Source organism: Thalassophryne amazonica, chromosome 14 (assembly GCF_902500255.1).
Source record: "Thalassophryne amazonica chromosome 14, fThaAma1.1, whole genome shotgun sequence".
Classification (NCBI taxonomy): domain Eukaryota; kingdom Metazoa; phylum Chordata; class Actinopteri; order Batrachoidiformes; family Batrachoididae; genus Thalassophryne; species Thalassophryne amazonica.
In genome coordinates, this window is record NC_047116.1 from 4055245 (window position 1) to 4083175 (window position 27931).

The 27931-nt window shown below is 44.2% G+C and overlaps 1 protein-coding gene across 1 annotated transcript in view; it reads right to left on the reverse strand.

Annotated features, from left to right (window-relative positions):
- Window positions 1–27931, reverse strand: part of LOC117525278 (kinesin heavy chain-like) — a 79146-nt gene that overhangs the window by 32125 nt on the left and 19090 nt on the right. Inside the window, exons 4-15 of the mRNA XM_034187119.1 lie at window positions 20754–20802; window positions 20619–20674; window positions 20151–20238; window positions 19358–19482; window positions 19142–19246; window positions 18893–19041; window positions 15833–15981; window positions 13944–14113; window positions 13756–13824; window positions 12751–12957; window positions 12448–12585; window positions 11193–11381 (exon numbers count right to left, since the gene is read on the reverse strand). Of these exons, the coding sequence (XP_034043010.1) occupies window positions 11193–11381; window positions 12448–12585; window positions 12751–12957; window positions 13756–13824; window positions 13944–14113; window positions 15833–15981; window positions 18893–19041; window positions 19142–19246; window positions 19358–19482; window positions 20151–20238; window positions 20619–20674; window positions 20754–20802 (1494 nt within the window). The remainder of the gene's footprint in view (window positions 1–11192; window positions 11382–12447; window positions 12586–12750; window positions 12958–13755; window positions 13825–13943; window positions 14114–15832; window positions 15982–18892; window positions 19042–19141; window positions 19247–19357; window positions 19483–20150; window positions 20239–20618; window positions 20675–20753; window positions 20803–27931) is intronic.

Consider the following 27931-nt stretch of genomic DNA (forward strand, 5'->3'; position numbering starts at 1 on the left):
TTGTCAGTTGTGAAAAGCATGAAATGTGCACCATATTCTAAATTAACTCATGTTTATTTTCAGATATGGAGACATCCTGGAGTTGACTTCTAATGAGCTACAGGGGTCAAAATATAAAATCTCCAATCATTTGAAACCTATTCCACACTATTTGTGTGATCTAAAGATTCCAAAATGTATAGTTTGGGCTATCCATGTGTTAAAGATTTTGTATATATGTTATCACTGTTAAACGTTGTACATTGTCTTCTTTCTCATGAGAACGGTGTTGTGCTGTTTTGCACTCACCCTGAGAACGTACGTGTTATTCAACCTTGTTTAGCTTTGTCTTCTTTCTCATGAGAACGGAGATTGTGCTGTTTTGCACCTGTCTTAATGCAACCTGAGAATTCAATTTGTTTTAGCACTCTGGGGTCAATCTGGCTGGGAATGAAGGACTGGATGTACTTATTGTTATAACATAATTGTTTTCGCAGCCTCTAACGACTGGGAGCAAGAGAACGTTTTGACTATTGTGATGTGGTGTTAGTGTGAAGGAGTGTGGAAGACAGGACAACTCAGGCAGATGCAGAACAGCTGATACCTGCAACAGACGAACGAGATGTGCTGACCTGAAGTGTTTTCCTTACAGCTGCACTTGACGTATGCGTTTATGTTATGGAAGAAACTTGTCTGTCATTACCCCCACCCTTAGGACAAGTTTTTTTTATGTGATGAGGGCGTCTTAATAAAAAGAGCGGAAAAGCAGGCCAGACTTTAGTGTAGCCTTGGTGTACAGCCTGGCGCACTCGCGGTAATATTTGATTTCTGTCTACTGGTGTTTCTTGACTCTGTTGTCTGTTAAAGGTTTTTAAAAATGTTTGGAGGAGAAAATACCCAACATTGACTGGGGCTCGTCGGGATCTCAACAACACCGTGAGGTTGTCCGTCGGAGGTCGTCAAGTCCGACGTAAATCCTTGTGCAAGGTCTGATCGATGATCGTGTCTGCAATTGTCGACCACCGTTGGCATCGTCTGGTTGACGAGATTTCCCGAAGAAGACAGACAGGAAGTCGATCAGTGAGTAAAATTCTTTGTAAACGTACTGAGTGATGGTGATCGATCACATAAACAGTTAAATTCCGCAAGCGATGATACAGAATCGTCGTTAATGCAAAGCAGTTAAACTCTGTAAGGAGGGTGCGGACCTCCTCTGTTTATATACGCGTACCGGTAGGGGATAAAAGTGATCACATAAAACAGTTAAACTCCGTAAGCGATGATACAGAATCGTCTGTTAATGAAACACAGTTAAACTCTGTAAGGAGGGCGGACTCCTCTACGGTTGCGAGGGACGCAAGTAGTTAAATTCCGGAAGGAGGATACGGACTCCTCTGTTTAATACGTAAAGGAAATCCCGGGTAGAATATGTGCACTGTAAAAAAGTAGTTAAATTTGGCAGGGACGGCGGAGTCCCCTAAGGCAGGACATTAGTTAAATTTCACGGGAGGGCGAGCTCCCCGACATAAGAATACGCGTACGATTATTAGGGGTTTCTAGGTGTAAATAGTGTTTTGCGCAGTGTAAATAACTGTGTGAAAGTGTAATACTTTGGACAACGTTAGTGACAACCGTGCGTGTGGAAGCAGAGGCAAGTGATTCCGCTTCCTACGGGGAGGTGAAAGGAATCAACCACACGACGGCAAATTAATTGTCACGTCCAAAGAAAGTGTGAAAACTTCAGATTTAGAACACCCTAGGTGTGCCCCCGTCTGAAGTCCAAAGTAACAAGGGATAATAAAAATGGGGGGTAAGACGTCTAAAAATAAGGAAAATTTATCAACTGACGACTGGAAAGTTATGGAGGCAAAAAATCCAAAAGCAACAAAGAAATTGGAGATGGATAATAAAACTGACTTTGACGGACGACTGAACCTGATCAGCATACAAAAGCTGAAGAAGGAGTTAGAACGGGAACATAAAGGTGATGAGAAAAAGATGCAGAAAGTAGGGGCAGATTTAGTGGCATTTGGGAGGAGGAAGCAGAGAACAGACAGAAAGGAGCAGAGAAGCGACGATTAGAGAAAGCAAAAGAAAAAAGAAAGCTGTAGGTAAGGCAGAAGAAGATGTGATAATTCAGCACAGAGAGCCAGAACAGCCTCAACAATCACCGCCGGCTGGATCGTCGGTGGCAAAGAGACTTTATCTCCTCTACCAGAGGTGACGATGTACCGCACCACAGTAGATTTGGCAGTAAAACCTAAGGTAAAAGAGAGAAAAACCAGAAAACCACAAACACGCAGTCAGTCAAGCAAAAGTGCCTACAGCCCCTCCCATGGTGGAAACTAGTGATCAGGAGGTGCCTATCCTATGATAGAAGTACCAAATCTCGTGCAGAAACAGCAGGACAGCTACCAACCATGCTCGTTTATCGGACATGGAATGCTGATGATATCAAAGCAGCAGTCGACATGATACCATCGCCACATGTCGATATTGAGGGATTTATGCAGGATATAGAAAACATTAGAACATCTTACCACCTTAATGGACCTGAAGTCCAACAGGTGTGGATGAAAGCATGTGGCCCTAAATGGAGTCAGGTAGCGGAGACTGGAATCCTGCAGATCAACCAAGGCGTACCACTGACACATGATGATCTAGTCTTGAAACAAGAGTGGAAGCTTATTACACGTGCAAAAGGAGTGTTAGGACCAAAGATAAACTATACTGAAATACCAGGACAACACAGAAAGAAGGAGAACCATGGACAGAGTTTAGGTGCAGATTTGAGAATGTGTTTAGGGTCCATAGTGGCATTGCCAGAACACCTGTGTATGAACAACAATTGAAAACGCTCTGATCCAACATTCCAATAAGGATATAAAAGCTTGGATACAGAAACATGGATTGGATTGCCTACAGGCACATTGGAAGACACACATACACACTGCTGTCATGCAGAAGAAGTCTTAAAGCAGAAAAAGACAAGAAACAGCGACAAAGGAGTGTATGTAGCACATGGAGATGACGAAATAATTACCAGCAGGGTAACTTAAGACAGCAGAAGCAGTGCAAACGCCCCCAAAAAGCATGGCAAAATAGACAAGGTGGACAGCCACAACGTCAAGGACCATGGCAACCACAACAGCAGCCCAGACAGGGAGGGCCACCACGTGGTCCCCTGATTTGTTGGAACTGTGGAAGAGAGGACATATTATAGAAATTGTCCGAATCACTACTGAGGGAGCAGCAGGAGGAATTCCACAACGGAATAATCCTCCTCAGCCACAGTATCCACAATGACTAGAATCCATAATCCATGATTCCACATCATATAGGCAGTCTGATTGCGATATGGATCTGTGGCCTTGCTGGGAAATCCGGTACCAAAACCAGAAGTGACTTTGTTGGTAATGGACGACCAGTGACATTCCTTTGTGATACAGGAGCATGTAGAACCACATGTAATGACAAAATACCTGTCCATAAATTAAGCAACGAAATCTTTAGGGTTCGCTCTGCAAATGGACAAACATCAGACGTCCCATCACCAAACCCATAACGTTGACAGAATCCATTTGGCCTGACGTGTACTAGGTCAGTGTTGAGCATGCCACAATGTCCAGTTAACCTCCTAGACGAGACGGATTGACTGCATTGGGCTTGTCCATAATTGTGGAACAAGGGAAATTAGTTGTTGAACGCACAGGAGGCGTTAACATAGTAAGGAAGAAAGCGCTGACCCACATTCCACTATTACTATACATTTGACATCTCAGAAGAAGATGCTGCAGGTGGGGTAAAGATGTCGTCTTGCAAGCGCAGCCTACTAAAAAATCCTGAACAACAGATGTCACCACCTGACCTGCATGTCACAATGTGGCATAAAGATCCTCCAGGTCCGGATGGGGAACTATGAAACTAAATTGAAAAATGTTCACCTGTGAAACTGACAATGACCGATTTGTCATGATGGCAACTCAATAGCCGTCATAACAAACAGGCGCCACTGAAGATGTGTCGAAATTTGAAATTCACAGGTATGCCATTACATATGTCACTTTGTAAGCCATATTTGACAGAATGGCAAGAATTGGGACTGACAGTCATAACAGCTTTGTCAGCCTCTGATTGGAGCAGAGTGGACCACGAACGGAGTTCAGTCCATAACTAAATTGTATAAAGTGCCAGTTAATGTCTCATTGGTGCTGACAGCTGGAAACACACATTGATGTGTCCACTTCACAATCCTGAGTGTTTCAGTTGAGTCCTGAAGAAGATGATCTTCTCTCTTCAGTACCGTCAGGATTGTGGACAACAGGTCCTTCAGACGTAGGACTGATTAAAAATGAACCGTAGTTATAAGGCCAAAAACAGAATACAGACCATGTGTAAGACAGTATCCATTGAAAACCGATGCAATTGAAGGAATCAGACCAGTAATAGGGATTTATTAACAGGAGTAATAGTGCCATGTCCAGATTCACCATGTAACACCCCATAGTCCTGTGAAAAAGGCTCGCCCTCAGTGGGTGGAGAATGATTCAAGATCTGCAGGCAGTAAAATGCTGTGATTAAAAGAGCACCATGGTCCCAGATCCACACACCTTGTTAAATTCGCTGAGACCAAATTCTAATAGTTTCTCAGTAATTGACATAATAATGCATTTTTTCTGTACCAGTACACCCAGATAGTCAATTCTGGTTTGCTTTTACCTTTAAAGGACAACGATAACATTCACCAGATTACCGCAGGGTTACGCAGAGAGTCAACTATTTTCTCAAGTCATGTCAGCATGTTTAGCCCAATTCGTTCCACCGCAGATAGCCAACTATTAGTGTATGTTGATGACATTTTGATTGCCTGACACACGAGAAAACTGCATAACTGACACAGTACATTATTATGTTTCTTATTTGACAATGGCCACAGAGTGAGTAGAAACAAAGTTCAGTTGTGTAGGGATAAAGTAAATATTTAGGACATGAGTTATCAGCCACAGGGCGCACGATCCTGTCTGATAGGAAGGAAGCAATTTTGCACGCTCCAAAACCACAAACCAAAAGCATGATGTCATTCTTGGATTAACAAATTACTGCAGGGCATGGATTCCTTGCTATGCAGAGTTGACTAGTCCACTTTCTGATTTGATGTACAAGATGATAGTTTCAATGTCAACCGTTGGAATGGCAAAGATGCTGAGGAAGCCTTTGTAAAGTAAAACAAACATTAGTGTCATCCACATTTTGGCACTACAGATTATAGTAACATTACTCAAACAGTTGATTGTAAGATAAGTTCATGACTAGTGTTTTGGTTCAAGTGTATGGCTCAAAATTGAGGCCAGTTGCCTACTACTCATCTAAATTGGATGCAGTAGCAAGTGCTTTACCACCATGCGTACAGGCTGTTGTTGCGGCCTCTATGGCTGTTCAAAGTAGCAGTAATGTTGTTCTATTCCATCAGTTGACATTGAAAGTTCCACATGCTCTCGCTGCACTTTTGTTGCAGACAACATGAGCCTTTTGTCCCCAGCAAGACATCTTTCGTGCATGTCCTTGCTATTATCACAGCCACACCTTACGATAGAGCGATGTACAACATGAATCCATCCACATTGATACCTTTACCTGAGGATGGTGAGCCGCACAATTGTCTTGATGTAGCAACAGTTTGTACAAAGCACGCCCAGACCTCCGGGACACACCCCACCCAAACAGTACAATCGTGTATGTGGATGGTTCTTCCCCAAAAATGCTTATGGACAAACACAATCTGGAATATGCTGTCGTCCACAAATTCAGAAGTATTAGATTCTGCTTCATTGCCATCGTCATTTTCAGCACAAGCAGCTGAATTAGTTTGCTTTAACTGCAGCTTGCTATCTGTTTCAAGGTACGGCCGTATCAATTTATACAGACAGCCAGTACGCTTTCAGCACAGTGCATGTGTTTGCAAAACTGTGGGAAGAGCGTGGAATGGTGACATCATCTGGAAAGCCAGTGACTCATGCCACTCTCCTAACTGCCCTACTGCAAGCTGTGAAGTTTGCCTCAACAAATTGCTATATGCAAATGTGCGGCTCACACTAAAGGCTCTGACAGTGTTTCAAAAGGAAATGATTTTGCTGACAGAGTAGCAAAAGAGGCAGCAGCAGCTTCTTCATTTTTGTTATACAGGAAACAACTCCAGATTTGTATATAGGTCGTACACTGCTTGCTGATATGCAACAGCAGGCAACAGACAGAGAAAAACAAATGTGGATAGCTAAAGGCGCTACGTATGCAAATGACTTGTACGTATGACCACAAAAGAAACCCATATTGCCAAAAATATGTTTAAATGGGCAGCTATTATGAGCCATGGCGTGACGCATGTCTCATCAGGGGGTATGATATCGCAATTGCAATCTATTTTTTGTCTTTATGGGTTCGATGCATATGCAAAACAGCATTGTAGAGCATGCATGATATGTGCAAAACACAACTCACAAGGCAATTTGAGACCCCAAAGAGGTAAATTTCCAACACCACAATATCCCTTTCAAGTGATTCATATGGATTATATACAGCTGAGTAAACATGAAGGGAAGAATTTTGTTTAGTCATAATTGATGCCTTCTCAAAATGGGTAGAATTGTTCCCTACAAACAGTGCAGATTCACTTACAGTGGCTAAAGCATTATGCAAAGACATCATCCCACGATTTGGAATACCAGAAACAGTCTATTCAGATAACGGAGCGCATTTTGTTAATGCAATAGTGCAATACGTAGGAGAAGCACTACAGGTTAATCTCAAAAATCATTGTGCTATCATCCACAAAGCGCCGATTAGTGGAAAGGATGAATGGAACAGTAAAAAACAGACTTAGAAAGACAATGGAGGAAACAGGCAGACCATGGACACATTGTGTAGATTTGGTAAAATGTATATAACATAACTAGTACCATGGGGTTGACACCGTATGAAACATTGTTTGCAGAAAATATCGATTGCCATATTATGGACAAATTTGGGATGTACCTGAGGAGCCAATTTGGCGGATTACATGAGAAAAATGTTAGAAGGACAACGAGGGAGAGTTCCAAACACTGATGATCCCATTTCTCCACAGGAGGACCCTAAGTGGTACCTGGAGACTGGTGTTGATAAGAAGAGTCCAACTATTATTCTCAAGTCATGTCAGCATGTTTAGCCAATTTTCGTTCCACCGGCAGATAGCATCAAGAGAAAACACTGGCATTCACCTAAATGGGAAGGGCCCTATCAAGTACTACTCACAACACCCACAGCTTTGAAAATTGGGAAAGAAGTACATGGATTCATTTAACTCACTGTAAGAAAGTCATTTCTGCAGACACAGACAAACAGTAAGAACAGTAGGACAAGACTAGTAATAGTGTGTGAGCTTGGTGTTAAGATCCAGGTTAGACACGAAAGCTAGCAGAAGACATTAAGAAGCCACTGTTCTGAACATAGGTGTGCTGTAGTGTGCAGAAATGGCGAAAGAAAAGATAAAAAGAAAGGGGGTTTCTGGACCCCACGGACAGTCCTTGTTATGCTACTTTTCTTTTTTGAATTGGTATTATTATTAAAAGCCATGAGCACGGGACATGATAATACGGATCACATCCACAGATTGCAGAGACCAAAAAGAAGTAACAAAGACCCCAGTCCGATAATCAATGCCACAGTACATAGCTGTGATGGGAATAATGCATACCGATTTGGTGTACAGGCCTGCATTCCTAGAAATACTTCTGTGATCATCTCTGTACCATATAGTGCTCTTATCCATGGAATGCCGGATGGTGACAGAGGGACTAATTACGGAAATAGTTTCTCATGGTATATGACCAACGATCAACAAGATAGGAGATGGGAAACGTTGGTAGCCGATGAATGGAGTAGATGGACACCAAGATGGGCACAAACCGAGTGGGCTAAGTACCAGAGTCAAAGTCTCAAAATGTATCAAACAGATGATAAGCTGTCTATAGTGGTGAATACCACAGAAAAAGGAACCATATTCCCACCTGATATAGAGGGAGACTGTTGGTTGTTCCTCCTTTGGGTATACAAACAAGGAAAAGATCCGTATTTCCATTTCTTCCTCTGTGAAACAGATAGAGTACAGCAACCAATATTGACCGACTTAAGTACGTCAAAGGGGGTGTCCATACAAGCAAAGGGGGTGCCCATACAAGCAAAGGGGGTGTCTGTACAAGGCACAAAAGACATGAAGGCAGATGACTGGTTCCTAGTAACTACAGGAATTAGTGGACAAAATAACAATTGGCTTTTAATGGCAGAACAAGCAGGACTAGCAGCAAAGAAGGACTGTGTTGTGTGTATGGGACCCAGACCTATATTACAGGTAATACCGGCAGCATTACCCAAAGACTGTCTACTGACTGCTATGACACAGACATACATTGCGGCAAACAACAAATGTTCTAAGTGGGACAAGATCTATCCAGTGACCAAATTGACTAAGATTAAACCTTTATTCTCAAGCAAAGTTGGGCATGCTAACCATACATGTGTACACTTGACAGGGACAAGTAAGACTTTGGGTAGCTTAAACCACACCGCCTGGTGTAAGAATGTGGTCCATAGTACTCCCACATTCAAACCTGTCGGGAGGAGTGACGTATGGTGGTGGTGTGGGGATAACAGAATCTTTGACAGACTGCCACGAAATGTGTCAGGTTATTGTGCATTAATATCATTATTGTTACCAGTTGAAGCCATACCCATGACCCCTGAAGACGTTACGACATATGCAGCCTCTCTTATTCCTGAAGATTGGCAGAAAGACGTAGCCAGACATAGAGTGAAAAGAGATTGGAAAGGAGTGGGAAATCCAACATATATTGACGCAATAGGAGTCCCCAGGGGAGTGCCTGACGAGTATAAACTGGTTAATCAAATAGCAGCTGGATTCGAATCTTCCATCTGTTGGTGGTGCTCCATTAATAAAAACGTGGACAGAATAAACTACATCCACTACAATGTACAGAAATTAGGAAATTGGACTGAGGAAGGATTTAAGGCTGTCCATTCACAGTTAGAAGCCACGTCCCTTATGGCCTTCCAGAATCGCATTGCTCTGGATATGTTGTTGGCAGAGAAAGGAGGTGTTTGTGCCATGTTCGGAGAACAATGCTGCACATTCATTCCCAACAACACAGCTGCAGACGGCAGTCTCACTCAAGCCATTGACGGGCTGAGAACGTTGAACAGGAAGATGAAAGAGCACAGTGGAGTAAACACCGAAGGCTGGGATTGGTGGCTGGAAGGGATGGGAAAATGGAGGTCTTTGATTTCTTCACTATTAGTGTCTATAGCAGTATTTGCTGCAATTCTAACATTGTGTGGATGTTGTTGTATTCCATGTCTCCGAGGCCTTGTAAATAGAATGATAACCACAGCAATAAGTCCAGGACCAGGAGGGGGTCCAGCATCATATCCACTTCTGGGGACAGATGACGACAAGGAGGACGATGGCTCTCCTGACCTGTACCCAGACCAATGGAAGTATGATGACCCAGACACCGATGATGGTGACAATGATGACATCACCTCTGGGGTGTAAGCCTATAGAGAAAACATACCATGATGAACCTCTTAGTGAAAATCTCAAAAAGAAGTGCTAAGCTGAGTGATGCCTACTGTATGTTTAACAGGCGATAAACAGGAGGGGAATGTTAAAGATTTTGTATATATGTTATCACTGTTAAACGTTTGTACATTTGTCTTCTTTCTCATGAGAACGGTGTTGTGCTGTTTGCACTTCACCCTGAGAACGTACGTGTTATTCAACCTTGTTTTAGCTTTGTCTTCTTTCTCATGAGAACGGAGATGTGCTGTTTTGCACCTGTCTTAATGCAATCCTGAGAATTCAATTTGGTTTTAGCACTCTGGGGTCAATCTGAGCTGGGAATGAAGGACTGGATGTACTTATTGTTATAACATAACTTTGTTTTCGCAGCCTCTAACGACTGGGAGCAAGAGAACGTTTTGACTATTGTGATGTGGTGTTTAGTGTGAAGGAGTGTGGAAGACAGGACACTTCAGGCAGATGCAGAACAGCTGATACCTGCAACAGACGAACGAGATGTGCTGACCTGAAGTGTTCTTCCTTACAGCTGCACTTGACGTATGCGTTTATGTTATGGGAAGAAACTTGTCTTGCGTCATTACCCCCACCCTTAGGACAAGTTTCTTGTTTATGTGATGAGGGCGTCTCTTAATAAAAAGAGCGGAAAAGCAGGCCAGACTTTAGTGTAGCCTTGGTGTACAGCCTGGCCGCACTCCGCGCGTAATATTTGATTTTCTGTCTCACTGGTGTTTCTTGACTCTGTTTGTCTTGTTAAAGGTTTTAAAAATGTTTGGAGGAGAAAATACCCAACACCATGACTGAATGTTCTGGAGTTATGGGGTAAAAACAGCAAAAATGGTGACAAAGGTCAGTTTCAGTTTGTACAGGGGTGAAAGTTAAAGTTACTTCAATTTTGGTAAAAAGTGATGCAAATTATTGGTTGAGTGAATAGGATTAATAAATGGAATAGTTTTGACTATGTCGAATGCTTGGTCTCCAAAGTAAAGGTCAAACAAGGTTGACGTCCATTGGATTCTATGACATGTGACATATGTTACCTCATAACATGATAACTAAGTGTGACAGATGGTGCAAACTATTCCTTTTTAAAATACTATTAACTAAACCAAGAATTTGCATATTTTTTTACCAAAATTGGAGCAACTTTAACGTTTGACCCCTGTACAAATTTAAACTGACCTTTGTCGCCATATTTGCTGTTTTTACCCCATAACTCCAGAACATTCTGTCATAGATAGTCCAAACTATACCTTTTTGGAAGCTGTGTAATCAGATAAATAATGTAGTATACTTTTCAATATGATTGGAGCATTGTTAATGTTTGACCCTTGTGTAATTCTTTATTGACCCCTGTAGCTCATTAGAGGTCAGCTCCAGGATGTCTCCATATCTGAAAATAAATATTAGTTCATTTAGAATATGTGTGCCACATTTCATGCTTTTATCACAAACTGAAAGATTGTTATGGAAATTTTAGCTAAGCTGCACCACTATATAATGATTTTTTTTGCATAGTTCCTGTCATATTTGTTTCTGTATAGTTCCTGTAATGGTTTCGTTTTAGTTCCTGTAACATTGGGACCTGTGAGATGAGCAGCTGACAGGACGCCAGTTCCATCTCGCTGGCCTCGGTCCGGCGGCGGGATTCCGACTCGGTGCTCTCCAGCTGTCGGCTGCGATTGACGAGTGACTTCACCTCCGACTTCATCTTGCTGGCGTAGAGGCGAGCCACAGTAAACTCCTCCTCCAGCACGCCGCTCGACTCCGTCGCCTGCAGACACACACCAGGTCAGAGGTCAAAACACCCAACCCAGCTCTAAACAGACCCGCCCAAAGTCCAGGTTCAGCTCCAAACCAAGGACACACCAAAAAGTGACCTGGTAATGACGGCAGGACCCTAAACAGGCCCGAAGACGGACAAAAAGACGAACAAACGGCCGAGCGAATGACAGAACGAATGAACCACCGAATGAACAAATGACAGAATGAAAGAAAGAAGGGCCGAACGAACAACTGAATGACTGAATGACCAACCGACAGAATGAACAAACGACGAAACAACTGACCGAACAACCGAATTAATAAATGACAAACCGAACACACGAATGAACGAACAACCAAATGAATAAATGACAGAGGGAACGAATGAATAAACAACCAACAGAATGAACAACTGAACAAATGACCAAATGAAAGAATAGCCGAATGATGGAATGAACGACCGAACAAACGACATAACGAACGAATGACTGAATGATCGAATGACAGACAGAACAAATGAACTAACGACCAAACGAACGATTGAACAAATGACAGAAGGAGACACCAGAGAACAAAAAAGATGTGGATAAAAAGTGGAATTCTCATGAATATAATTCAATGGCACACAGGAACTACACACACAGAACTGACTGGAACCAGAACCACAACTGACAGGAACTAGACCCGGACCAAACATCAACTTATTCAGACTGGTTCATGCTTCCGACAGCTGGCCCCAGCTGACTGGATCGGTCACATGTCTGGATGATTGAAAAAAGAAAAAACTGGATAAGAAAACGGCGTTCCCATCCAAATGGACCTCACTTTAAACATGGACAGTTTTAGTGCTAGCTGGCTAATCTTCAGATCCATATCTCAGGTCTCAGGCACCTGGTCCACCACGACCAGGTGCCTGCTCGCGGTGGAACCTGATGACGATCCGTAGCATGGGGATCTGGTGCCAGCGTCGGTGAGAGGACGACTCGTGATGGAAACAGATGGACACGTTTGCAAAAATCAACCTTTGTTCTGGTTTTTCACAGTTCAAATGGTGTGTGTTGTGTTTGTTGGCTCACAGCTTTCAGGTCGAGGGGGGCGCCGATGTCGGTGAGGTCTCGGAGCAGCAGGTTCAGGATCTCTGCAGATCTCTTCTTGTGGTGGGTGCTGAGTTCCTGCAGGGTGCTCAGCTCCCTCTGCACCGCCTCCAGGCTCACCTGGAAACACCAGCACACACACAGGAAGTCACACTTCAAACCCTGTAAGTAAGTAAAGAGTAAGGAGATGATTGGCTGCTCTCTGATTTTAACGTTATCAACAGTGTTTCTGGGATGTGAGGACTCGAGCAGCACTGAACGTCGCTCCCTGCTGGTGGGACTCACGGTCTTCAGGCTGAGCTCCTCGCTGAGCCGCTCGTTGCTGCGACTCTTGTTCTCCGCCTCCTGACTCTTGTGGTCGTAGTTGACGGCGAGCTCCTCCAGCGCCTGCAGCACCTCCTTCACTTCGTCTTTGGCCGAGTCACTTTCCCTCTGCAGCCGCGACAGCTCCTCCTGCAGGCGCTCGTAGTCCTGACGGGTCACCGCCAGCAGCTGGACAAACGGAGGGCAGAGGACAGAGACGATAAATCAGTCAGCTGGCAGAGGGCAACTTCAAACACGTGATTTGTTCAGTTATTCAGTTCTTGGGTTTTCATTGTCAGGAATCTCTAGGCTCCAAGACGTGAAGGGAAGACCTAGTAGAGACGCGTGATGAGACTGATCAGATCATCATGGAGCCACGCTGAGCCAGATCAGGACTCTGCGAGCAGGGCTGAGCCGCACCAGGACTCTGTGAGACGTGCTGAGCCGGTCCAGGACTCTGCAAGACAGGCTGAGCCGGACCAGGACTCTGTGAGACGGGCTGAGCTGGACCAGGACTCTGTGAGATGGGCTGAGCCGGACCAGGACTCTGCAAGATGGCTGAGCCGGATCAGGACTCTGCGAGACAGGCTGAGCCAGACCAGGACTCTGTGAGACGGGCTGAGCTGGACCAGGACTCTGTGAGATGGGCTGAGCCGGACCAGGACTCTGCAAGATGGCTGAGCCGGATCAGGACTCTGCGAGACAGGCTGAGCCGGACCAGGACTCTGCGAGACAGGCTGAGCCGGACCAGGACTCTGCGAGACGGGCTGAGCCGGACCAGGACTCTGCAAGATGGCTGAGCCGGACCAGGACTCTGCGAGACGGGCTGAGCCGGACCAGGACTCTGCGAGACAGGCTGAGCCACACCAGGACTCTGCAAGATGGCTGAGCCGGACCAGGACTCTGGCAGACGGGGAGGTTAAATGTCAAAGGTCACCTGAATGACGGGATGTGCTGGGTGATGTTGGAACAGCAGAAGAAACTCACCTCCTCCTGATCCATCACATGCTGTCTGAGCGTCTCAGACGCCTGACTGTGCTGGTTTATCTCATCGTCCTGAAACATCAAGCACCATGTTTGAAACAATCAAACAAACACACAAACACAAACAACCAACCAAACAAACACAAACAAACAAACAAACAAACAAAGTCCTCTTTCAGGTCAGGTCTCACCTTGTCATCCAGCTGCTGGTACAAATCAGTGATCAGCATCTCGTACTGTGTCTTCTCTTCCTCTGATAAAGGGACAGGAGGCGGGGCCAATGTGTCAATCAGAGAGGAGACTTCACTGCTGCTCTTCTTGTCTCTGCTGCTCATCTGCTCCTCAGGTGGGACCGACTCACCTAGACAAGACCGAGTACGGATAATTGAACCTGGAAAAAAAACTAAAGAGGACCAACAACAGACAATCACACAAGGCTCACAGACTGAAGGTTTAACCAGGTATAGGCTCACAGGCTGAAGGTTTACGCAGGTATAGGCTCACAGGCTGAAGGTTTATACCGGTATAGGCTCACAGACTGAAGGTTTAACCAGGTATAGGCTCACAGACTGAAGGATTATACCGGTATAGGCTCACAGACTGAAGGTTTATACCGGTATAGGCTCACAGACTGAAGGTTTATACCGGTATAGGCTCACAGGCTGAAGGTTTACGCAGGTATAGGCTTACAGGCTGACGTTTACACCGGTATAGGCTCACAGACTGAAGGTTTGCGCAGGTATAGGCTCACAGACTGAAGGTTTACACCAGTATAGGCTCACAGACTAAAGGTTTACGCAGGTATAGGCTCACAGGCTGAAGGTTTACGCAGGTATAGGCTTACAGGCTGAAGTTTTAACCAGGTATAGGCTCACAGACTGAAGGTTTATACCAGTATAGGCTCACAGACTGAAGGTTTATACCGGTATAGGCTTACAGGCTGAAGGTTTACGCAGGTATAGGCTCACAGGCTGAAGGTTTAACCAGGTATAGGCTCACAGACTGAAGGTTTAACCAGGTATAGGCTCACAGACTGAAGGTTTATACAGGTATAGGCTCACAGACTGAAGGTTTATACCGGTATAGGCTCACGGACTGAAGGTTTACACAGGTATAGGCTCACAGGCTGAAGGTTTACACCGGTATAAGCTCACAGACTGAAGGTTTGCGCAGGTATAGGCTCACAGGCTGAAGGTTTACACCAGTATAGGCTCACAGACTAAAAGTGTATGCAGGTATAGGCTTACAGGCTGAAATTTACACCGGTATAGGCTCACAGACTGAAGGTTTACACAGGTATAGGCTCACAGGCTGAAGGTTTACACCGGTATAAGCTCACAGACTGAAGGTTTGCGCAGGTATAGGCTCACAGGCTGAAGGTTTACACCAGTATAGGCTCACAGACTAAAAGTTTAGGCAGGTATAGGCTCACAGGCTGAAGGTTTACACCGGTATAGGCTCACAGACTGAAGGTTTACACAGTATAGGCTCACAGACTAAAAGTGTACGCAGGTATAGGCTCACAGACTGAAGGTTTGCGCAGGTATAGACTCACAGGCTGAAGGTTTACACCAGTATAGGCTCACAGACTAAAGGTTTACGCAGGTATAGGCTCACAGACTAAACGTTTAGGCAGGTATAGGCTCACAGGCTGAAGGTTTACACCGGTATAGGCTCACAGACTGAAGGTTTACACCAGTATAGGCTCACAGACTAAAAGTGTACGCAGGTATAGGCTCACAGACTGAAGGTTTGCGCAGGTATAGACTCACAGGCTGAAGGTTTACACCAGTATAGGCTCACAGGCTGAAGGTTTACACCGGTATAGGCTCACAGACTGAAGGTTTACACCAGTATAGGCTCACAGACTAAAAGTGTACGCAGGTATAGGCTCACAGACTGAAGGTTTGCGCAGGTATAGACTCACAGGCTGAAGGTTTACACCAGTATAGGCTCACAGACTAAAGGTTTACGCAGGTATAGGCTCACAGACTGAAGGTTTATGCAGGTATAGGCTCATAATTTTGTTCCATGTCACATATTTTCTGTGAATAAATGTTTGGGTTTTGTCTTTTCTCACCTTTTCTCCAGCGTTTCAGCTCGTTCTGCAGTTTCTGGATCACAACGTTCAGGCTCCTGGTTTTTTCCTTCTCTTTCTCATATTTCTTCTTCCACTCTTCGGCTGTCAGCTCCAGGTTCACTGACACTGTGTTCTTGATGGTCTTTGCCCTGAAACACCACATTCATCACTGTTAGCTGCCAGTGCTAATGCTAAGATATGGAGGGAAATGTGCAGCGAAAACTCTGAGTGGTTTTTAACAATGTCGTTTTCTGGCACAGTTAACACACTCACTGCTGCACGAGTCGCCGCTGCACGAGTCGCTGCTGCACGAGTCGCCGCTGCAGGAGTCGCCGCTGCAGGAGTCGCCGCTGCAGGAGTCGCTGCTGCACGAGTCGCTGCTGCACGAGTCGCTGCTGCACGAGTTGCCGCTGCAGGAGTCGCTGCTGCACGAGTCGCTGCTGCACGAGTCGCTGCTGCACGAGTCGCCGCTGCAGGAGTCGCCGCTGCACGAGTCGCTGCTGCACGAGTCGCTGCTGCACGAGTTGCCGCTGCAGGAGTCGCCGCTGCAGGAGTCGCTGCTGCAGGAGTCGCTGCTGCACGAGTCACCGCTGCAGGAGTCGCTGCTGCACGAGTCGCCGCTGCACGAGTCGCCGCTGCAGGAGTCGCTGCTGCAGGAGTCGCCACTGCACGGGTCGCTGCTGCAGGAGTCGCTGCTGCAGGAGTCGCCGCTGCAGGAGTCGCTGCTGCAGGGCTCTGAACATATTTCATTCAGATTTTTCTCCCCAAGAATTTTATTCTGTCAAAATTTTCTCCCACAACAATATAAGAATTTATGCTTTCCACCACTAGGTGGCAGCATGATTCTAGATACCTGATACATAAAAAAGTCCTTTTGGCTGCTCCCTTGTTTTCACTCGAGGTCACCACAGCAGATCTGAGGTGGACCTGCATGTTGATTTGGCACAGGTTTTACACCGGATGCCATCCTGACGTAACTCCACATTACCAAGATCCCAAAAACTACTGGAAGGCTGTGAGATCTGCTCCTGGTGCCCAATTTCCTGGTCCAAGATTCTACAAATCTGACCAATAAACGTGCTGTGTTAGAGTACTTTAAGGGGGGAGGGGAGGTGATGGTCTAGTGGGTAAGAGTTGGGCTTGAGACCAGAGGATCCTTAGTTCAAATCCCAGCCTGACCGGAAAATCACTAAGGGCCGTTGGGCAAGGTCTTTAATCCCCTAGTTGCTCCCGGTGTGTAGTGAGCGCCTTGTATGGCAGCACCCTGACATTGGGGTGAATGTGAGGCATTATTGTAAAGTGCTTTGAGTGTCTGATCCAGACGGTAAATGCAGCCCATTTACTATTTGAGCATTTCATTACAGCAAGACATTTGTTCAATTCCCTCAACACTGATTATAAAACCTGCTCTAAATAGTGAACCTGCTGTTGATTCGGTTAGTTTAAACATGTGTGTGTCTCTGAGGTCTGTAGGAGCTGAAGATGCTGGTCCTGATAGTTTGGATCCTTTTTTTTTTTAAAGTTGGCTGCAGACCTGGCTGCTGAACATGTATTTTTAATTTGAGGCGAAGCACAAACAAACACAAAGTTTGGAAATCTGCCATTTTCGTGCCACTGCTGAAAGGAGACGAACCCTCAAATGTGAATAATTACAGACTGATTTCAAAATTATGCATTTTGGCAAAACTATTTGAAAAGTTGGTCTGTGATCAACTGAAGGACTGAAGGAATCAAACAACATTTTAAACCCTCTTCAGTCTGGTTTTAGGAAACAGCACAGCACTGTTACTGCTTTTCTAAAAGTTTAACGATGTGTTTGAGGCACTGGATTCTAGAAGGTTTTGTGTTGCACTGTTTCTGGATCTTTCGAGGACATTTGACACCGTGGATCACAGTCTGCTGTTAGAAACTCTTTACAAACACGCCGTCTCTTGGTTTGCTGATTATCTAGCAAGTATAGGACGCAGTGCGTTCAGATGGCTGCTGTTAATTCCACCTTCCTTGAGGTCACAAAAGGTGTTCCTCAAGGTTCAAGCTTCTTCACACTTTATACTACTGACCTGTGTACAAACCCATCAAACGCCTTCTGTCATCTTTACGCAGATGACACTGTAATCTATTGCTCAAACACAGGCATTTGAAACTTTGTAGTCCATTTTAGACCTGGTGCAGAACCATCTGGAGAAATTCCAACTGGTCTTGAATGCAGAAAAATCCAAAATAATGTTTTTCTCAAAGTCACCTATTTTCTTGGAGAATATGCCATTAATTAAAACTGCCCAGGGTAAAAATCTCAAACTAGTCAAACCTGAAGCTAAACAGGAAGCTCCGCAGTCACTGACATGTTGGGGTCTAAACCGGTCCCTAGTCCTGGTCCTCGGGACCAAAGTACTGAGAATGTTCTGTTCCTCTGTGCGGTTTCTGTGTAACGATTTGAATCTGAGTACTTCAGGGACAAATGGAAAACCTGCAGCACTTTGGGACCTGAGGACCAGGACTGGACTAAAAAGCTGCTCAGACAAACTTGGTGCGTGACCAAACAGTGCCCCCCTGTGGTCAGTAGTCCTTCACTTGCACTCCAACACAAACTGATAATTTTGTTTGAATCTCCATGAAGGAGCTCCAGGTCTTCATGATCCAGTGCATCTGGACTTAACGTGCAGCTGTGAGACCTGGAGATGGATCATTGAGTTCAAATGCTGCCTGGAGGTCTTAAGCAGACCTGGGACATCATGTGATCCAGCGCACAGGCTCCTCTGTGCTGAGGAGCCTTGAGGACGGGCCCACGTGCCACCGGAGTGCCGTACACAGACCGCTTATGATGGGACCTAAAAATGGACCAGGAATTGTTTGGACCACAGGTCTGCCTGTGTGGCTGCCAGCTTAGAGGAGGTCCCAACACTTGATCCCAATTCCAGGCTGAGTGGATGAAGGAGGTTGAGATTTGAACTTGTGTCTGTTGGTTTGTGTGTGTTTTTAGTAAATGACTCAAAAATCAACTGCCTCAAAGAAACGTGTCAAAGTTCTTCTTCATCACCACCATGGTGTCAGCACACGGACCTCTGTCCGAACATGAGCGTGGACTTGGTTTCCGCCTCGTTGTAGGTAGATGGCGAGCAGCAGATGATGATGGTGGTGCGACAGTTTCCCCCCAGAGAGTCCTGCAGGATTCGAGTCATCTTACTGTCCCGATACGGCACGTGAGTCTTCTGCAAAAAAAACCCAAAAAAAAACAAAAAAAAGTCCACAAGTGAGAAGGACAAAATATTCAAACGAAGTAAGACAACGGTCTGAGGGTCAGACACTCACGGTTCCCTCGGACAGAGCGGCGATCACGTTTCCCAGAGCCGACAGAGACTTGTTTATGTTTTTGGCTTCATCAAGAACCGATCCTTCTGCTCCGGTTTTACTCACCTGCACCCAAAATACCCCCCCACCCCCAAAAAACACAACGTCACAAAAAACAGTTTAAGAAGAGTTAAACCAGCGTTAAGAAGGTGTCGGGCGGCGCGGGCGAGGTGTGACCTTCTCACTGCCTGCCAGGTCCACCAGGTACAGCTTCCCGGACAGCTTGGTCTCCGTGTCCACGTTCTCCTGCTTGATGTTGATCAGGAAGATGCTGTGACTGCGAGAGCTGTGCTCGTTCATGTCTGAGAACACACAGCACCTGCCTCAGCACGCGGATAGCGCCCCCCGCAGGCCACGACCAGCACGGGTACCAACAGTACTGCAGTAGCATGAGCAACTAGACCCCTTCTCATGAGTACGTGGATACATTCTTTATTTTTTACAGTATGAGTTTGTTTATTAGCTTTGCTTCTGCCTGCACCCTTTCAGCCACACGGGTGCGTTGTTGTTCTTTTTATGAGTTTTTGTTATTGTTGATGTGTGTGCTGAATAAATAAATAAATTCATTCAATTCCGCTGCAGTAGTACTCGCACCATTTGCAGAATATACTAGTAGCAGCAGTATTAGTAGAGGTAATAATGTTAGTACTAATAACAGTATTTCAGCAGCATCACTAGTAGTAGTAGGGAATAAGCTGAACTGTTGAAGTACTAGAGGGTTAGAAGTAATACAATTAGTGTTTGTAGTACTAACAGTGAACGCAGTAACAGTAGTACAAGTTACAGTGAAGGAGGCTGAAGTATATGTAGCAGTAGTAATTACAGGAATACTACACACAGAGTCCAAGAGACTGAGTAACTGCAGTACTTCATATAAAGTGTAACTGCACTACTTGGTATGCCAGTACTGTAGTACTGTTGGGGTCACTGCTGGATGATTGTGTTTACAGGTCAAAGGTCATGGACTCACTTGTCACGGCGACGTGTCGGTTGGTTTTTCCCTCATCGATAACGTCCATGACCTCCTCTGGACTGGAGACAAAACGCTCCGTGCACCCCTGAAAGACACAAAACAGTACTGACACGCGGCCAGCAGGAGGCGCCGATTACAGGAAACACAGAAACCCACAGACGGCTGCGGCACCGACACGCGGCCAGCAGGAGGCGCCGATTACAGGAAACACAGAAACCCACAGACGGCTGTGGCACCGACACACGGCCAGCAGGAGGCGCCGATTACAGGAAATATAGAAACCCACAGACGACTCTGCCCCTTACAGGAAACAGAAAATCACAATAACACTGTGCACCCAAGAATGAAATACTTGCTTCCTTGAACTCTCCAGCACCCTCTGCTGGATTAGACATGAAGCTTCCCCCCCACCTCACAGATGTGTGTGTGTGTGTTTTTCGTCCACAGACTGGATACAAAACAAACCTTAACAAAGGGAACCCGGTTTTTGTCCTCGTGCACGGCCAGGTTGGTCTTCGAAACTGAAGCAGAAATCGATGAAATTATGAATTTCAGCTGATGTTTGGCTGATATGAAACATGAGTTTGATACTGTCCTCACCATCGAGCAAGTCTCTGATTTTGTCCAAGTAGATCTCAAAATAGGAAACCTGCACAAAAAGAAGACACAGTTAAAGAGGTTCAAAGGTGTCAGACCTTCAGGATGTCCTTCAAAACCTCAACATCCATAATGTTTTAGAGACAAAACTGAGCCAGAACTGAAGGAACCACAAACCAGGACAAAAGCTAATGTTAAGAAATAAAATCACAGAGAATCCCACAAAAAGAAAAATACAAACTGAATTAAAAACGAGAGAAAACGCCCAGGACACAAACCAGGTTGAATGCAGCAAGGCCAGGGAAGTGGGCAGAGCTTGTAATTAATTAAATTTCATTGAATTTAATTCGCTTATAATGCACAAATCACACCAAAAGCTGTCTCAAGGCGCCTTACACGGAACAATTCAACATATAATTTTAATAAATAAATTAAAAATGAATGATAAAATTCAAATATATAATTAAAAACAGAAGCAAAAGAATATAACAGATAAAAAAAATAAAAGCTATTCATAAGAAAGAGAATAAAAATGGGCTTTCAGTCTTGACTTAAAAATGTCCACAGACTCAGACTGCCTCACGGTTGCAGGAAGACGGTTCCACAGGGTGGGTGTACGATACGAAAAGGCTCTGTGACCTGCTGACTTCTTCTTCACCCTGGGAACACAGAGAAGTCCCGCATCCTGCAACTGCAAAGCCCGGGCTGGCACGTAGAGTTCCACCAGATCAGCCAGATAAGATGGCGCCAGTCCATGAACAACTTTATAAGTCAATAACAAAACCTTAAAATCTGCTCTCACAGAGACAGGGAGCCAGTGCAAAGACGCCAAAATGGGTGTGATATGTTCAGACCTTCTGCTACGTGTCAGAAGTCTGGCTGCAGCGTCCTGAACCAGTGGAGACCCCCGATGCTGGACTGTGGTAACCCTGAAAATAGAACATTACAATAATCTAGTCTAGAAGAAACAAAAGCATGAATCAGGGTCTCAGCATCAGCCATGGACAGGATGGGGCGGATCCTCGCTATATTTCGCAGATGGAAAAAAGCAGTAACATCCCTGATGTGGAGGTCAAAAGACAACGTGGGATCAAAAATTACTCCAAGGTTCCTCATTTTGTCTGTATGATGTATGACACACGAACCCAGGCTGAGCGCCAGCTGGTCAAACTGATGCCGATGTCTCGCTGGACCAAGAGCCATCATTTCAGTCTTATCAAAGTTTAAAAGTAGGAAGTTACTAGACATCCAACTTCTCACTGATAGAAGACAGTCCTCCAGGGATTTTATGGGAGTGAGATTTCCCGCAGTTATCGGCATGTACAACTGAGTATCATCAGTATCCCAAAACTCCGCAGTATACGCCAAAGGGGTGCTACATACAGGGACAAAATCAGGGGCCAAAAATGGATCCCTGTGGAACCCCAAATCTCACGTCACTAAGGTTTGAGGTAGTGACACTGAGAATGACTGGACATGTATGATGTCATCCAGGCTAAGGGCACTTCCAGTAAACCCAAAAAGATTCTCCAACCTATTGAGCAAAATATGATGATCCACAGTATCAAATACAGCACTGAGATCTAACAACACCAAAACCGTAGTGGTGTCTGAGTCCACTGCTCACAGAAGATCATTCACTACTTTAGTGAGAGCCGTCTCTGTGGAGTGATAGTTGCTAAAAGCAGACTGCAGCGGCTCAAAAAGATCATTCTCAGTGAGGTGGTCTATGAGCTGCTGTGACACCACCTTTTCTAAAATTTTGGAACAGAATGATAGATTTGATATCGGCTGATAGTTTTTCAATACACTAGGGTCCAGATTAGATTTCTTAAGTAATGGTTTAATCACTGCAGTAATTGACTGAACTGTGTTGCTGGTGTGGACAGGAGGACTAAGTGTCCCGGCCCTGAGGCCCAGCAGGTCGGTGCTTATCTCCAAACTGTAACATGGCGCAGACAACAGTCTGTGACTCCTCCTGGACAGAACACCAGTCCATCACAGGTTCCTTCCCCAGCCAAGTCTGGGACCCACTTACAGCTGGGTGGACCGAGACGGTGCTGATGAAGTTCTTGTCCAGAGACACAGTCCGGTAGTGTGCAGCACAGACCAGGAATCAAATCCAGGTCTACAGATGGTTACAGCTGTGAGGACAAGTGCTTATTGAGTGTTGTTAGAGGGAAAGGTGATGTAACACAGTGGTAAACATACCACTGTCCCAGCTTTTTTGAAACGTGTTGCAGGCATCCATTTCAAAATGAGCACGTCCCAACTTCATTGAAACTGGGGTTGTAAAACCAAATATCCTGCTCCCTCTGTCAAGAAATAACTTCAGTACACACCACCTCATTTTTAGAAACGTTCAGGAGTCTTGCAAAAACAAGTACGTGGACATACTGAAGGTGTTTTCGGAGCAGTATCCTACAGAGATACTGCAGGAAGGGGGCGCTAACGCGGGCAACCGTGACCACAAAAAGTAAGCAATCGGGGCCAAATATCGCCGGGCTGTCAACGGCGGGAGCGGGTATGGCAGAGTTGTTCTTCTGAACTTCGAGTTGTGTGAATCAGCACCATCAACACACAAGATGCCTCCGGTCCAGCGGGCCGGGGCTTACGGGGCTCTCCTGGACCCGAGCCCTGATGATTCATGGGTCCTTCCTCACGTTTTACATGTAACATGCCAAGTGGTCACTGTTGTTTACAAATATGTTTGCACCAAAATTCTCATGAGGTCATTTAATTAAATGAAGAGAAATACCACAGTTTTATGTGCACAAAAGGCCTCATTATTTAACTTTCACTGTCAATTTTAGTTTTTTTAACATTTATATGGACATTAAAACTTTTTGCACATTTGCCTTTATGCTCACCAGCAAGCAAAATGTTTGTTTGTTCAGAATAACAATCAAACATTTTTGCAAAGAAATGTGTGCAGTATGAAACATGTATAACTGATTTCATCTTATTTGTGAACATTACGATACATAGATAGATAGATAGATAGATAGATAGATAGATAGATAGATAGATAGATAGACAGATAGATAGATTTAGATAGATAGATAGATTTAGATAGCTTAGATAGATAGATAGATTTAGATAGCTTTAGATAGATAGATTTAGATAGATTTAGATAGATAGATTTAGATAGATATAGATAGATTTAGATAGATAGATAGATAGATTTAGATAGCTTAGATAGATAGATAGATTTAGATAGCTTTAGATAGATAGATTTAGATAGATTTAGATAGATAGATTTAGATAGATATAGATAGATTTAGATAGATAGATAGATAGATAGATAGATTTAGATAGCTTAGATAGATAGATAGATTTAGATAGCTTTAGATAGATAGATTTAGATAGATTTAGATAGATAGATTTAGATAGATATAGATTTAGATAGATAGATAGATTTAGATAGATAGATAGATTTAGATAGCTTTAGATAGATAGATTTAGATAGATTTAGATAGATAGATTTAGATAGATTTAGATAGATAGATTTAGATAGATTTAGATAGCTTTAGATAGATAGATTTAGATAGATATAGATAGATTTAGATAGATAGATTTAGATAGATAGATTTAGATAGATTTAGATAGATAGATATAGATAGATTTAGATAGATAGATAGATTTAGATAGATAGATAGATAGATAGATATAGATTTAGACAGATAGATAGATTTAGATAGATAGATAGATAGATATAGATTTAGATAGATAGATAGATAGATAGATAGATATAGATTTAGACAGATAGATAGATTTAGATAGATTTAGATAGATAGATAGATAGATAGATAGATATAGATTTAGATAGATAGATATATTTAGATAGCTTTAGATAGATAGATTTAGATAGATAGATAGATAGCTTTAGATAGATTTAGATAGCTTTAGATAGATAGATTTAGATAGATAGATAGATTTAGATAGATATAGACAGATAGATAGATATAGATAGATAGATAGATTTAGATAGATATAGATAGACAGATAGATAGATATAGATAGATAGATAAATAGATTTAGATAGATAGATAGCATAGAAGAGAACACTGAGGATGACAGACTGATGAAACATCAGCAGGAGTTTACTGCAGATGGACCTCAACCTTCTCAGGAAATAAAGTCGACTCTGCCCCTTTTTGTAGTGCATCTGTGTCAGGGGCGGAGCTATGGGTGGGCCTGGATGTGCATAGGCCCAGCCAGATTGACAGATTGCCCACCAAGTAAGATTCATGATTTTTTTTAAATATAATTTGCTTTAAAAGTTTCATGGTGTTTTTTTTATTTTCTTGAACATTTAGAATTTAATATAGCCTACACAAAAAATAAAAATGAACTTCATCTTTCACGTGATTGACTGATGTCTCGTAACACAGCAATCAGAAGGCAGGTTATTTGGAGCAGGTGGATACAGCTGTTGAACAATGGCTAAACAGTTTCTTTGAGCCACTTTTTCAAAAAACCACGTCGTCTACAGACTGAAGAAAACTTGGACCAGGCTGTGCAAGGTGCTGGTCATCACGAGGCATTTACTGGCTCTGGGAATGAGAGAAAAACGTCCTCATCACATCCCAGGAGAGTCATGCTAGCTTTTGTGCTAATGAACTAGCTCCAATCCACAGACAATCCACAGTATCTAATGAGTCAATCTGGATACCTTTGGATTTATCATTGATGGAGGAACCAGCCACTCAACCCAAGCTGATAAGATTCCCAGCTGCTGTAATCGGTGGAAAATCGTGGTCATTCAACGCCAACTGGTACAGGACGTACAAATGGATCAACATGATGCACTGTTTTGTAAAGTTTGCAGACATTTTCCGGAGATGCACACAGAGACTACTTTTATAAGAGGTGGCTCCAAAAACTGGAAACGTCTCAGAGATGCCTGTGACAAACATGAGTGTAGTAAGCCTCATGCCACTGCGCTAACAAAACTGGCATCATTCAGGAGCAGCCACGGACCGCAAAGCCGCGGGACAGTGTTGAACCAGCTGCACGGTGATGCGCCGGCATTTGTGAAGAGAAACCTGGATACATGTTAAGGTTGTCCTGGACATTGCTATGTTGTGTGCCAAGCTTGAAATCCCACTCAGGGGCCAGAGAGAAACGGAGCACCTGCTCAACAAGGGTCATTTTTTTGGAGCTTTTTAAGTTTGTGTCTAAATATGCACCAGAAATTGAAAACCAACTGAAGGAGCTGCCACAAAATGCCACATTGATGAGCCACCAGGTTCAGGATGAGCTGCTTGAGGCTGCAGCATCAATCCTGCTTCATAAGGTAACGGCTGAACTTCATGGACAATATTTTGCAATACATGCAGATGAGTATAAAGATCTGGTGAAACGAGAGTTCATTGCTGTTTGTGTCAGATTCATTCATGGAGGAGTGATCAAAGAGTGGGCTGTGGGTTTTGTGGAGGCTGCAGATTTGTCAGTTCAGGGACTATCACAGAAGATCCTGGAGGTCCTTCATCCACTTGAACTGGATCCTACTCTCTGCATTAGGTTGTGTTTTGATGGAGCATCTGTCGGGACACAAGGCAGGAGTTCAGGTTGTCCTGAGAGAACTTTTCCCCAAAGCCATTTCCGTTTGTACACTGTAATTCTCATCGGCTTAACTTCCAGAGAATATCTGGGCGTGTCAGCACCTTTTTCCACATTGTGAATCAAATATACAGTTTCTTCACGGGGGCTCAGCAGCACGCTCGGTTTATTAAGATCCAAAAGGAAATGCACCCCGACTGTCAGAGCATGAAACTGGAGTGACCCAGTGACACCAGATGGAGCTCAAAATCTGGGTCAGTGCACAAGATACTGAAATTGTTGGATGTGTTACTGGAGGCTCTAACTGAATGTGCAGAAATGAGTGGACAAACAAATAGAAGCAGAACAACTGTTGCAACAAATGCAAACTAAAAAGTTTGTTTTCATGCTCCTCAGTGTGTGTAACAGACTGCGTATCCCTAAACACTGAAAGCTACATATGCGACTTTCCGGGATGATTCAGATGGCGACTTTGAAAAAATCCTGAGACAGACTGAAGAATTAATGGAAAAGCAGGAGACAGTGAGCTGAGACGTGGCTGCCTCTCATGAGTCATGAGAGCATCGGCCTCTTTTGCACCTGGATCTGCCACTTTTGGCGACAAAGACATTTTAAAGGCTCCGTCTGACTTGTGTGGGATTGAAATAGCTGATGCCGAGCAGACTGTGTTCACTCAGCACATCAGAAGGAAAACTGATCAGAACAACTTCCCAACACTGATGGAAACACTGGACAGCTGCCCTCCGGACATTTTTCCCAATATGGACAGTCTGAGGGTCAACATAACGCTCCCTTTGACCTCCTGCAGCGTCGAGAGACTTTTCTCCACAACAAACAGGATCCAGATGCACCTGAGATCATCCATGTTGACTGGACGCCTCAACTACTTGACACTTTTGTCATTTGAAAAATAAATGATTGACAGTTTGGATTATGATGACATAACGCATTTAACTCAAAGCCCAGAAGACTCCGCCTTGTGTAAAAACTGCCGATAAGACAGAGACTTTATTTCCTGTATTCCAGCCCACTGTGGCATGTTATGAGTGTCCACACTTCAGCCCGGGTGAGCTGAGGTCCAGCTGTCTGAGTGTTGCTCCTGGTGTGGAAATGAGGATGAAAATTTAAGATACAACAAATGAGCGATGTTTTGTTGTTTGTTTGTTTTAGGGGGTCAAAGCTGTGATCTTTATTGGTACAGACAACTAGTCTGCTGTACCAATAAAGATCACATATAACCCCGGTCTCCCCTAACTGTTCCCTCAGCACTCTCTCAGGGGAGGTGATGGTCTAGTGGTTAAGGTGTTGGGCTTGAGTCCAGAAGATCATGGTTTCAAATCTCCACCTGACTGGAAAATCACTAAGGGCCCTTGGGCAAGGCCTTTGATCCCCTATTGCTCCCGGTGTGTAGTGAGCGCCTTGTATGGCAGCACACTGACATCGGGGTGAATGTGAGGCATAATTGTAATGCGCTTTGACCGTCTGAAGCAGATAAAGCACTATATAAATGCAGTCCATATACCATTTACCGTTTACCGGGGCTGTTTGTAACAGTGTTCAAAGCTGCAGCCATGGTGGCATTTTGGTCACAAAACATTCGAGCAGTTTTAACTTGA